Source organism: Prionailurus viverrinus, chromosome D3 (assembly GCF_022837055.1).
Source record: "Prionailurus viverrinus isolate Anna chromosome D3, UM_Priviv_1.0, whole genome shotgun sequence".
Classification (NCBI taxonomy): domain Eukaryota; kingdom Metazoa; phylum Chordata; class Mammalia; order Carnivora; family Felidae; genus Prionailurus; species Prionailurus viverrinus.
In genome coordinates, this window is record NC_062572.1 from 45192316 (window position 1) to 45206243 (window position 13928).

A 13928-nucleotide genomic window follows, 5' to 3' on the forward strand; every position below is an offset into this window, starting at 1 on the left:
CTCAACCAAAATTATTTTGTTCTTGTCATATGTGGCTTGTTTGTTGATCTTTCTGTATGCTTGTTTTTGATTTGATGATTTTATGTGGGTGGCTTTCTTTTTAGAAATCACTATTCTGAGAAAGTTTAACAAGGACTAAATACATATATCAATTCTAGGCTAGTGTTCACATCTGGAAGAGGAAGACATGAGGCCCAAAGCTGAGGGTGTAACTTAACATCTTATTTTGAACAAAAGATCAAAAGCAAATAGGGCAAAGAATTAACTACTAACTTATTCATGATCATGGACATGTAGATATGTATTGTATTATCATCAATTCATTTGAAATATGTGGTAATAAAAAACAATTTAAAAAGACAATGATCATATCCAAACTCTACTAACAAAAGGATACTTTCTAGATCATCTCTAACAAGCCAGCATTTAAGCTCTAATACATTAACAAATATTTAATGAGTAACTAACATTCAGTCAGGTATTGCTGTACAAATACAAATGCCCCAGGTTTCATGACACTTTCAATCTACTGATGAGGGAAGGAGAAGAGGAATGGATACTAATCAAATAATCACAAAAATAAATATAACCTAACTGTGATAAGTGCACAAGATGCCATGAAAGCACATGCCTAGCAGCAGTATATCTGACCTAGCACAAGGGGCTAGGAAACTAAAGTGAAGCCTAATTTGAAATTTAAAGGATGACTCTTAAGTTGGATGGGGTTAGAAGGAATTTTAGAAGGAGGAGGGCAACACTGAAAAGTACTGTGGAGATGATATCAAAGTATCTTCTAAAAAGTAAATGTAAGCTGTATGGTGGAGGTGTAAGGAAACAAGGAGTAGCAGCACAGATAAGAATGTAACTTGGGGGTGCCTGGGTGTCTCAGTCGGTTAAGCCTCCAACTTTGGCTCAGGTCATGATCTCACAGTTTGTGAGTTTGAGCCCGGTGCAGGCTCTGTGCTGACAGCTCAGAGCCTGGAGCCTGCTTCAGATTCTGTGTCTCCCTCTCTCTCTGCCCATCCCCTGCTTGTTCTCTGCCTCTTTCTCTCTCAAAAAATAAACATTAATTTTTTTTTTTTTTTTAAATGTAACTTGAAAGGTTATATAGCAAACTGTATGAAAGGCTGGGAGTGAGATTTGACTTAAGCAATTTGCAGTCACAACTGAGGGAAGGAAAAGAGCATGCAATTGGCATCTAGAAGGTAGAGGCCAGGGATACTGACTGGTAAACATCATACAATGCAAAGGACAGCCCCTCCTGCCAACAGTGTTATCTGACCCAAAATGTCAACAGTGCCACTTTAGACTAGAAACACTGGTCTAAAATGAACTGAATAGAAAAGCTATAGTATGTTACCATTAAGTATCATTTCTAGGGTTTTTTTGTTTGTTTTTATCCAAACAAATGCTCTCTATCATATTTTTACTCTCAGGTTCATGGAATTTCTCACACACTGCTCTTCCCTCCTCTATTATCTTTTTTTAGACTGTTAGATTTGTTTAATAAGTTTGCTTTTCTACTAACATAATTAACAATCTTATACCCCAAGTCTCAGTGGCATTCATAATGGTTTACAAATATATAGTCATAATCACTGTTCCCAAATTTTCTCTTTCTCCTCTTCCCAATGCATTCCCCTAAACATGTTTCTTCTAAAATATGACTAACTCCCACCATTTTATTTGGATCTCTAACCCTGACTTAAAATTCACCTTAAAATATTTATTAGTTATGTGAGGATGATAAACATTTTCTTTGTAGTCCTTTTCATTCAGGTATCATACACCAGAGTCCAGAAAAGCAAATCTTTATATTTAACTAATTATTCAGTTAAATGGTCAGATTGTTTCCCCTTTTAGTCTGTAAACATTCTTCAATGCAAAGGGATGAAAATTAACAGCTTGTAATATAATTAGGCCTGAAGTTTAAAATATTTCAAACTGCTATACTTTAAAGTTGTTACACTCTAGTAAGACTTTAGCTGAATTACTGAAGAGAATGATTTTATCCCATATTCCAGGTATATTTTTAGATCACTATATATGATAACTGTCAACAAAAACCAATTTAAACATTCACCTTTAGTAAAAAATTTTGATGTACTCAGTAACAAAAGCTATAAATATCCATATAATTGCATAATATAAAATATGATCATCCCCTGAAGATCTATTACTCTGTGTGAAATACAACTTGAATTAAAGGGGGATGTTATGTCATACAGACAGAATGATACAGTGTACCCTTTTGTGCCTGGCCTTTTCCACTTACTACAATGTTCTTGAGATTTACTGACGTTGTTGCACATATCAGAATTTACTTAATTTAATTCACTTTAATTTACTCCTGTTTACTACTGAGTATTCCATTATATGGATATACCACAATTTGTTTACCCATTTACCAACTGATGGGCATTTGAGCAGCTTCCAGTTTACAGCAATTTTGAATAAAGCCACCTTAAACATTCTCATAGAGGTCTCTGTGTGTACATTTGGTTTCATTTCTCTTGGATAAATACCCAGAAGTGGGATTCCTGTGTCATAAGGTAAATGCATGTATAATTTTATAAGAAAAATGCCAACTGTTTTCCAGAGCACCTTACCATTTTACAAACCACCCAGAAACATGCCAGAGTTCAATTGCTCCACATTTTCATATATTCTTGATATTGTCAGCTTTAAAATTTTAGTTATTCTTATAGATGTGTTATGGTATCTCACTGTGGCCGTAATTTGGAACTGCCCAATGACTAAACAATGTTGCATACTGGCCAACTGTATGTCTTCTCTGGAGAAATGTCTATTCAATTGACTTGCCTATTTTTAAATTGGGTTGTCTTTTTATTGTTTCTTTAGTTGCTTAAACTTTAGGTATTATATCTAAGAAACTGACTAATCCAAGACCATGAAGATTTATGCCAATGTTTTCCTTTATAGAGAGTTTCATAGTTTGGTTCTTACATTCTGAATGACTTTTGTATATGGTGTGAGTTAACAGTCCAACTTCATTCTTTTAACTATATATAACCAGTTGTCTGAGCACCATTTGTTGAAAGACCATTCTTTCCCTTTTCACAGGTTTTGCAACTATTTTCTCCTAGTCTATGGCTCTTATTTTCATTTTCCTAGCAATGTCTTCTGAAGAGAAAAAGTTTGAATTTTGATGAAGTCTCATCTATCTTCTTTTAAAAGTAGTCTGTGCTATTTGTGTCCCATCTAAAAAATTATTGCCTAACCAGTCACAAATATTTTCTGTGTTTTCTTCCAGAAGTGCTATTTTAGCTTTTAAATCTAGGTCTATGAAAAATTTTGAGTTAATTTTTATATATGGTGTGAAGTAAGGCTTGCATTTGAATTACCTTGTCGAAAATAAATCGATGGTTATGTATTTCTGAAGTCTCTATTTTGTTCTATTTATTTTATGTATTTATTCTTTCATTAATATATACTGTCTTGATCTTGAAATCTTGTAGTATTAGTTCTCCAACCTGGCTCTTACTTTCCAAAATTGCTTTGGCTATTCCAGATCCTTCACATTTTCATATGAATTTTAGAATTGCTGGTCACTTTAGAGAAAAAAAAGGCTTCTCAGGTTCTGAGAATAAAGGATTCAATTTATCAGTTAATATGAGGACTCTTAACATATTATTATTGAAATGTCCAATCCATGAACACTGAATATACATTCTTTTTTTTTTTTTTTTTTGGTCTTCTGTAATTTCTCAGTAATATGTAGTTTTCAGTATACAAGTCTGATACATATTTTGTCAAATTTATCCTTAAATTAGCCATGTTTTTGCTTCTATTATAAACAATGCTATATTTGTTATGTCAATTTCAAATCGGTTATTGCTAATATAAAGAAATAGAATTGCTTTTTGCATATTAATCTTCTAATTTGCAGCTTTGTTGAACTTAATTAGTTCTTGTAGGTTTTTTGGTAGAATCTTGAGATTTTTATGTATACAAAAGCATGTTGTCTGAATTTTTACTTCTTCCTTTTTAATCTATATGATTTTTTTTTTATTTTACCTTACTGTACTGTCTAGAACTTCCAGGACAATGTTGAATGAAAGTGGTAAAGAGCAGACAGACTTGCCTCTTCATGATCTTACGAGGAAAGCATTTGGTCAGACACAACTAAATACAATCTAACTGTAGGTTTTTTTGTGGATTCTTTTTATCAGGGTAAGGAAGTTTCCTTAGTTTTCAGAGAGATATTTTTAAATCATGAATGGATACCTAATTTTATCAAATGCATTTTCTGCATTTCCTGAATGATATTATGGATTTTCTTTTTTAATACATTACTATGGTAAATTACACTAATTGATTTTTGAACCTTAAATTTTACAGTGTAATCCTGGTATACACCCTTCTTTATCACAATTTTTACATAATGCTAGATCCTATTTGCTAAAATTTTGTTATGTTACTCTGTACTTTTCTCCAATTTAAAAACTATTTAAGTTTATCAGTTAAAAATTTACTTTAGGCTTTATACTTTCACTTTATTTTACTTATTTCTACTGTGGCTTATGATATTTCTATTTATAAAAATATGTAATATAAAGGCATATTTAATATTATGAAAGTAATAATATTGTATAGTAAAATGAGTAATAGCTTAAGAAAGCATGCGTTCCAATCTTTGCTAGCCTATTTTACAAAATCATACAGCACCACCCCCTTGTACTAATAAGCATTTATTCTATGCCTCCCATCAAATAAGAAATGGTCAAGATTCTCCACTTTTTTAGTTTTTTTGCTCTATTTTTGAGTACATTAGGTTGATAAGCAAATGTAACAGTAATAAAATGGTCCTGTAACTTCAGTAAGATGTAAGAAATTAAGAAAACTTATACTTAAAAAGTTCCCAATTCAGACTCTGGCACCAATTGCAAAATTAAATCAGACTGAATATTTTTATAAAAAAGAAACTTAAAAAAATTAAATTGATTAACTGATTTAAAAAAATTAAAATTCTGAGGCAAGATTTCAAAGTGTAAAAACGATATAGAAATAGAACGAAGTAAAAAGATTTTACTACTTAGAAAAATAAAATTTTCTAACAAAACATATATAAATAAAATTGAATTTTAACATATTTTAAAACCAGCCTACCCCAAATGTATCACTATGTACAGAAAAGAAATAAAGAAATGGAGTGGGAATATTATATATCCAAATCTTATTGTCATTTTTTAAGATTAAAGTTTAAAACTATCTTAATAAATTCTTTAATCAAGTTTTAATTGATTAAATCTAATATCAAAATCCAAAAAAGTTTTTAGAAAAAAAAAATCTGTAAAACCTAATATATAAGCCACCTTCCATGGAGAAAATTCTCATTATCTCATTGGTAGGAGAGCTTTTCATATGCAATCTGTTCTTACCTGCAGGTATTGAAACAGCTAATAATTTACAAAAGAAAAATAAAGAATAAATATAACACTATTGATATTCAATATGCATGTATGTATATGATTATTTTAACTTACTTATTTTAGCCATTTACTTTTCGTTCTCTTTTCTGCAAAATATTTTATAAAATATTATAAAATATTCTCCTGTTAGGCATTCATATTAATAAACTAATAAAGTTTCTTTCTTATTTCCTATTATTTTATGTAGGAATTACTGATGAAATAACCAAAGAGTACACAGAAGAAAAAAAAATATTGGCCTGAATTATCTAATATTTCATTATATAGAGTCTGTCATTAACCTCCACAAAAAATTACTTACATCTGCTTAAAAAGTTGTCAATATTTTTGTTTTTTCTTAAGGCAGGAAAATCCAAATCATATACCAAAGCATCCAATCCATCCTAAACAAATAAACAAACAAACAGTTAGTTTTGGGATCATACTATGAACACTTTCCTTTTTTATGAGTAAAGAATAACACACAACACAAACATTTTGTTTGTCCTCTCTCATACATCTTGCATTCAACACCTTTTACAAGATTACATGGGTGCTGGGAAGAAGAAAAAAATTGTTTTTATTTATTTCACATACAGATTTTTTACCTTCTAACTCTCCCAGTCTGAGAAGCAGCAAAATCACTATAAACTCACTACATAAAACTTCAACTCATGCCCTTTCCCTTTGAAATTGAAATTCCATTTCCCATGAAATTGCACTTTCACTCCCCCTTCCTACATTTATCTTTATTTGAGATACTCATCAAAAACAAATGGTGTACATTTGTGACTATAAATATTTGACAAGATAGTAACTAAACAGTGACTGTTTGGTATAAAATAAATTCTGCATTTAGATAAATTTTTAATTATAAAAATATATTGCATTTTCATAAGAGTTCTCTTTCTGTGAAGCACTTTATAGGACAACCATTAGTAAAGGACAAAGGCTTTTACTTTTAGGTGGATTTTTAAATATTATCTCAGCAAGTGCAGAGCAGTGTGAAGGTGTACCAATCAATGCTCAAGTGGGAACACATCTATTCGGGTTATATCCATCTTGTGGCAGGAGCAGGAGGAATATTCAGATAATCCCAAGTAATCTTCATTTTATTTAGCTGGGGAAATTTAGCGGAGCCCAAGAATAAAAACAAAAGCAACAAGGGAAGACACACCTTCTGCAGACCCTGTACAGTCATGTTCATAAAAGGTTGAAGGAAAAATTAAAGCCAGAGGATATGCAGACTTTATACTTTGTGTTAAGCCACAGGTGTGATCACTCAGCTATTTTAGAACACAAGTACTTAAAATATTTCCTTAAGAAACCAGAAAGCAGAGTCAAATTTACACATACTTTAAAATATATCATTGCATAAGTTGGAAACTGAACATGGAAAAAACAGGTAATAATACCAATGCTGTTGATTGCTTAAAAAGACCAATCCATTTGATACTGGCTTTTCAAAATATACAGGTTTGTGCAGATCTGAAGAAAAAGCTCCTCCACTAATGCAAATTCATCTATCTTCAAGATACATTTCCTCCTAATGGCTAACAGACACATAAAAAGATGCTCAACATCACTCAGCATCAGGGAAATACAAATCAAAATGACAATGAGATACCACCTCACACCTCTCAGAATGGCTAAAATTAACAACTCAGGAAACAACAGATGTTGGTGAGAATGTGGTGAAAGGGGAACACTTTTGCACTGCTGGTGGGAATGCAAACCGATGCAGCCACTCTGGAGAACAGGTTCCTCAAAAAATTAAAAACAGACCTACCCTATGACCCAGCAATTGCACTACTATGTATTTGTCCCAAGAATACAAAAATGCTGATTTGAGAGGGCATATGCCCTGTATCTTCAAATAAACTGTTTATAGCAGTGCCATCAACAATAGACAAATTATGGAAAGAGCCCAAATGTCCATTGACTGATGAATTAAAAAGATGTGTGTGTGTGTGTGTGTGTGTGTGTGTAATGGAATATTACTCGGTGATCAAAAAGAATGAAATCTTGCCATTTGCAAAAACATGGATAGAGCTACAAAGTATTATGATAAGCGGCATCAGAGAAAGACAAATATGATTTCATTCATATGTGGTATTTAAGAAACAAAACAGATGAACACAGGGGAAGGGAAGGAAAAAGAAGATTGGAAAAAAAAAAAAAACCCGAGCAAACCATAAGAAACTCTTAAATACACATAACAAATTGAGTGTTGCTGGAGGGGAGGTGAGTGGGGGGATGGGCTAAATGAGTATGAGCATTAAGAAGGGTACTTGTTGGGATGAGCACTGGGTGTTATATGTAAGTGATGAATCACTAATTTTACTCCTGAAACCATTATTACACTATATGTTAACTAATTGGGTTTAAATTAAAAAAAAAAAGAAAAGAAAAGAAAAGAAAACTATGGGTGTCAAAAAAAAAATACATATCCTAGACTCTTCTAACCAATTTGAATATTTCTGGTAATTCTTTTTACAGAAAAAAAAAAACATGTTTATATGGAAACATGATTTTTAGAAAGACCAGCTGATGCTTGGTCTAATCTAAACTGAAAAGCCAAACCAATAAGTATGTGAATTCACTATTTTCTAGGAAAAGACAAACATGAATTCAAAAAAAAGACTTTTAAGTTAAGGCAGAAACCACAGTTAATATCTTGTTTTCTCCCACAGCACCTTGCAGAATGACCTGAACAAGTAGGCATAAAATGTACATTTAAGCCAGTGATTTTTATGCTCAACAGCAAAGGTATGACATTATTCAAGAAATACTTTTCTCAGATTAGATACTAAATGTCAGTGCATCAGGTTACTCCCCAAAATTAATCTATAGAGTAGTCCAAGTACTCCTGACTACACAATAAAAATTTTAGGCAATATTTTAGTACCTTAAAGTTGTCTGGAAAATGCCTGTACATATAAAGCAATAATCTCAACATATTTTATAATAACTATTATTTTAATAGTTTATAGTAAACATCTACTTCCAAAGATACTTGCCAATTTTAAAAGATTCAGAACTAAATTATAATAGCTTAAATTGTTTTTTACTACCACATGAGACATTAAAAAATGTGGGAAATGTACATTAAATTTTACTCATATGCTCTCTTTGGTAAATATATTAAAGCAACTACTTCCAATCTTACTCCATATAAGTTTTTTGTTGTTGTTGTTGTTGTTGTTTTTGAGGGGTTTTTTTGGTTTTTTTACTAAATGTTAGGCACAAAAAAATCTCAAAAATTGCCTTGTTGAACCACTTCATCTTATAGCCAGGACAAATAGCAATCAGAAATACTGACTTGTCCAATACTAGCTAGCAACCTGTATCAGAATCAAAATGTTAACTCCTAGTTTACTAGTTATAAATATAACATGACCATGATAAAAATGATTGAAAAAATCCTGAATATCTCAAAAATGAAATTAGCTCTACCCCTCCCCCGTTCATGCTCTGTCTCTCTCTGTCCCAAAAATAAACAAACATTGAAAATAAAAATTAAAAAAAAAAAAAAAGGGGGGCGCCTGGGTGGCGCAGTCGGTTAAGCGTCCGACTTCAGCCAGGTCACGATCACGCGGTCCATGAGTTCGAGCCCCGCGTCAGGCTCTGGGCTGATGGCTCGGAGCCTGGAGCCTGTTTCCGATTCTGTGTCTCCCTCTCTCTCTACCCCTCCCCCGTTCATGCTCTGTCTCTCTCTGTCCCAAAAATAAACATTGAAAAAAAATTAAAAAAAAAAAAAGAAATTAGGAATTGAGAATATGTATATTTAAACTCAAGCTGTATTGTTAAAAAATTAACAGAAAACCACAAATCATTCTTCTAATTATAACTAGAAAGGTGTCTGGCTAGGATTCAAACTTGTTTTCTCTACTACTCTTTCTTCTACATGACCTTCACTAAACTACCTATAAAAACTGACAGTTCCCCTTGTCTTATTTTTTACTTCAATCTTCAAGCTAGATTTCAAGTGCTTTGAGTAAGCTAAGCCCCAGAACTGAGCATCACATTTTACTGATAACACAGTAGATAGTAAGACTATTGGTTCTCCTACCTCAACAATTATTTCCCCCTTCTACCTTCCTAATTTAACTTCAATTTTGTTCAAGCCACCCAACTTCCTCCACAAAACTATGAGCTCCCAGAAGTAGGGAGATCTTCCTCAGCATCAGGAGGATGGTTCTGATTAGTGTAATCTAAACCAAAATGGTGGCCCATTACTCTTGCCAATGTTCACTTTAAATACAGGAAGATGGTAATAAGCTGGCACATGAAACATGAGGGAAAGTCTTCAGAAGGATTCTGGGGGAAATTTCTTCTCTCTTGAAAGTGATACATGTAAGAAATATCTAGGGGTGCCTGGGTGGCTCAGTCTGTGAAGTGTCCAACTTAAGCTCAGGTCGTAAGTTTGAGCCCTGCTCGAATGTGCTGACAGCTCAGAGCCTGGAACCTGTTTTGGATTCTGTGTCTCCCTCTCTCTCTGCCCCTCCTCCCCCATTTGTGCTCTGTCCCACTGTCTCTCAAAAATAAACATTAAAAAAATTTTTTAAAAAGAAATATCTTCCTTTCATGAGAAAATATCATGTCTGTACGTGACACCTCAAATAACAGCAGCCATCTTGCAGCCTCAAGGGAAGTTGGCAGAGGACAAAGCCAAACACAATGATAATGATAGAGCCAAAGAATGGAAGGAACCTGGGTCCCTGATGATGTTTGTTGAATCACTGAATTAACCTACTCTGGAGCCAGTCTACACATACCTGAGAATGAACTGTCTGGCTCAGCGTGCATCGGATTTTCTATTTCTTATAACTTAAAGCATCCTCGCTGAAATACTTAATAGCAGGGGCTCAATAAATGTCACTGCACTGAAATACAATTAACCAATGCATGAGCTATAGGACTTCTTGCACTGAAAGGGCAAGAGAACTGCCCATTTAATAGTCAGGACAGGGGAAAAGATGGGGCTGACAAAAGTGTCACTCTTTGGTAAATGTTTGTATAACTGAACAGAACTATACAGATGAAGGATTTTTGAGTCATGCTTCATAATAAAATGAATTCCAGATGGGTCAAAAGAATTCAAATAAATCAAAAGCATTTTGAAGAAAAAAAACCAGTATATTTGCATGCTACCATTGGGAGGACAAGTCACATAAACTTTCTGAGCCTGTTTTCTCCTCTGTAAAATGAGAATAGTAACTACCTACAACTCATAATGGATTTGTGAGAATTAAATAAGTATGTAAAGTGTCCGTTAAGAGTCCTACTTCCCTCTCTTTGCTTTATTTCCCTGACATTTGAAAGGTCTACATACTAGTCTCACTACTGCTAGAAGTGACATAAAGAGAAAAACAGACATTTTAGTCATGTGGTCATAAAACCCTAAGAGTAAATCTTAGGTCACTGTGCTATAAACCCTTCTCCAACATCGTAATCCTGCCTTTTTTTTTTTTTTTTTTTAACATTGGGTATCTCACTTTTGCTTGGCCACAGAATTTGATCATACTTTTGTTTATGGAAAATCAGCTGTCTCCACTAATTATATGGTGAGTAGGTGTTTGGACCTAAACCCTACACTTTTAATTTTATAGTAATTTGAGATGGTATATGGCTTTTCAGGATTGTCCATAAGCAAAATTTATATGCCTTTTATCAGAAAAATAAAATGAATAAGAAGGTATTCTAGCATAATCTAAAGCATATACAAAACAGAGGCTAAGGGGAATCAAGACACTGTGGTGGAGGAGAGGTATGCAGGCTTCCACTTTAAAGCAATAGATAAATTACACAAGGAATGAATGTCTATCTCCAACCATAAATCGGGGCAAGGAATTCTGACTTTTATTCAACACTCTAAAGTTCTGTAAATAACAAGTAAGACTTCCCCACTTCCTACAGTCCATATTCTAGTATCAGAACTCAAGACTGTAACAGAAATTAACATTCCCCCAAGTACAAAAACAATTTACAAGACATAACAGCCAAAACATGTAGTCCTACTGCTCCTTCACTTTATTATTTAGGCATGAAGAAAAGCTACCCTCTGCTTTCACAACATGCCCATCATATATAGTTTAATCATCAATTTAAGATCTGAAGAAGAGAGGATACATAAAAGAGGAACCAATGTCAAAGAATTACAATAATTAAATTCTTTGCTACTCATAGCTTAACAATGATACAGCAGTATATTTTCAAAGAAGCTAGTCACATTGGGGAAGTACTTTCACATAAACACATAAAGGCAAGTATAATTAATTACAAATATAACATTTTAAAAGAATACCCAAAGAATGAACATTTCACATTTCCTAAGATGCACTGTTATTATGAGCAAAAGATCGTATAACAAAACTTAAGCAAAAGCAGGAGAAAATTATTCAACTAAACATTTTTACAAATTTTTGTTCTCTACAAAAAATAAGAATCCTATGCATAATATCATTTAAGATTAAATCCATCAGTAATAATATATTTAAGATATGAGAATATAGGGGGCCCTGGGTGGCTCAGTCGGTTAAACCTCCAATTCTTGATTTTTGGCTCAGGTCATGGATCTCATGGTGCCTGACACTGAGCCCTGCATCAGGCTCCACAATGAGTGAGGAACCTGCTTGGGATTCCCTCTCTCCCCTCTCTCTGCCCCTCCCCGGTTCACATGCTTGCTCTCTCTTTCTCAAAATAAATAAATATTTTTAAAAAATGAGAATATAATGGCAGTAGGAAAGAAGATATACTATATATAAAAAACATTCACTTTTAAGTAAAAGTTTAAAATCTAACTGGTTACCATTCTAGACCTAGACATTTTTTTAGAAACTACCAAAAACACATTAAAACGCTGGCAGTAAAACCAGGTTCTCTGAAAACCAAACTACTTCTAAAACAGGCTAACCCTTGGTATTAAAAGATTGATTGGAGTCTGGGTGGCTCAGTCGGTTGAGCATCAGACTCTTGGTTTCTGCTTAGGTCATGATCTCATGGTTTGTGGGTTCTAGCCTCATGTTGGGCTCTGTGCTGACAGGACAGAGCCTGCTTGGGATTCTCTCTCCTTCACTCTCTCTCCCTCTCTCTCTTACCCTCCCCTGCTCACAGTCTCTCTCAAAAAAAAAAAATTGATGTGAAACTTTTTTCTTAATTCCCTATGCTGTAATTTTTATCTCTCTGACTTGCTTTATAACTAGATATCTGTACCTCTTAATCCACTAGCTTGTTCTCTGTATTTGAGTCTGTTTTTTCATTTTTTTCAGATTCCACATGAGTGAAATTACAGTGTTTGTCTTTGACTTATTTTGCTTAGCATAGTACCCTCTAAGTCCATCCATGTTGTCACAAATGGCAAGATCTCATTCTTTTTAATGGCTGAGTAATACACCAGTGTGTGTGTGTGTGTGTGTGTGTGTGTGTGTGTGTGTGTGTGTGTGTGAGACATCTTCTTTATCCATTTACCTACCAATGGAAACTTGAGATGCTACCATATCATGGCTACTACAAAAAAGGATTCCGTGAACATAGGAGTACATTTATCTTTTCAAATTAGTGTTTTCAGGGGCACCTGGTGGCTCAGTCAGTTGAGAGTCTGACTTCAGCTCAGGTCATGATCAGGTGGTTCGTGGGTTTGAGCCCCGTGTCGGGCTCTGTGCTAACAGCTCAGAGCCTGGAGCCTGCTTCAGATTCTGTGTCTGCCTCTCTCTCTGCCCCTCCCCTGCTCATGCTCGTGCTCTGTCTCTCTCAAAAATAAAAGAAAAAATTTTTAAAAAATTAGTGTTTTCCTTTTCTTTAGTAAATACCCAACAGTAGAATTGCTGGATCATATGGTATATGTATTTTTAATTTTTTGAGGAATTTCCATACTGCTTTCCACAGTGGCTGTACCAATTTACATTCCCACCAACGGTGCACAAGGGTTCTCTTTTCTCCACATCCTTGTCAACACTTATTTTTTCTTGTTTATTTGATACTGGCTATTCTGACCAGTGTGAGGTGGTATTTCATTGTGGTTTTGATTACACTTCCGATTAGCGACTGCTGGCCATCTGCATGTCTTCTTTGGAAAAATACCTATTTACATCCTCTGCCCCTTTTTAAATCAGATTTTTTTATGTTCTTTATATATTTTGGATATTAACCCATTATTGGATATATCATTTACAAATATCGTCTTCCATTCACTAGCTTGCCTTTTGTTTTGTTGATGGTTTCTTTTCCTTTTTTATTTTGTTGTAGCCCCAATAGTTTATTTTTACTTTTATTTCCCTTGCCTGAGGAGACATCCATAAATATGCTAAGACCAATGTGTAAGACATTACTGGCTACATTGTCTTTTAGAAGTTTTATGGTTTCAAGTCTCACGTTTTAGTCTTTAATCCATTTTGAGTATATTTTTGATAGTGTAAGAAAACAGTCCAGTTTTCCCAGCACCATTTATTGAAAAGACTGTCTTTTCCCCATTGTATATTCTTGCTTCCTTAGTTG

At 33.7% G+C, this 13928-nt stretch overlaps 1 protein-coding gene across 3 annotated transcripts in view; it reads right to left on the bottom strand.

Annotated features, from left to right (window-relative positions):
• ROCK1 (Rho associated coiled-coil containing protein kinase 1) overlaps positions 1 to 13928 on the bottom strand; it is a 163735-nt gene that overhangs the window by 118420 nt on the left and 31387 nt on the right. For all 3 annotated transcript variants that reach the window (XM_047826941.1, XM_047826940.1, XM_047826939.1), the window contains exon 2: positions 5755 to 5836. In XM_047826941.1, the coding sequence (XP_047682897.1) occupies positions 5755 to 5836 (82 nt within the window). The remainder of the gene's footprint in view (positions 1 to 5754; positions 5837 to 13928) is intronic.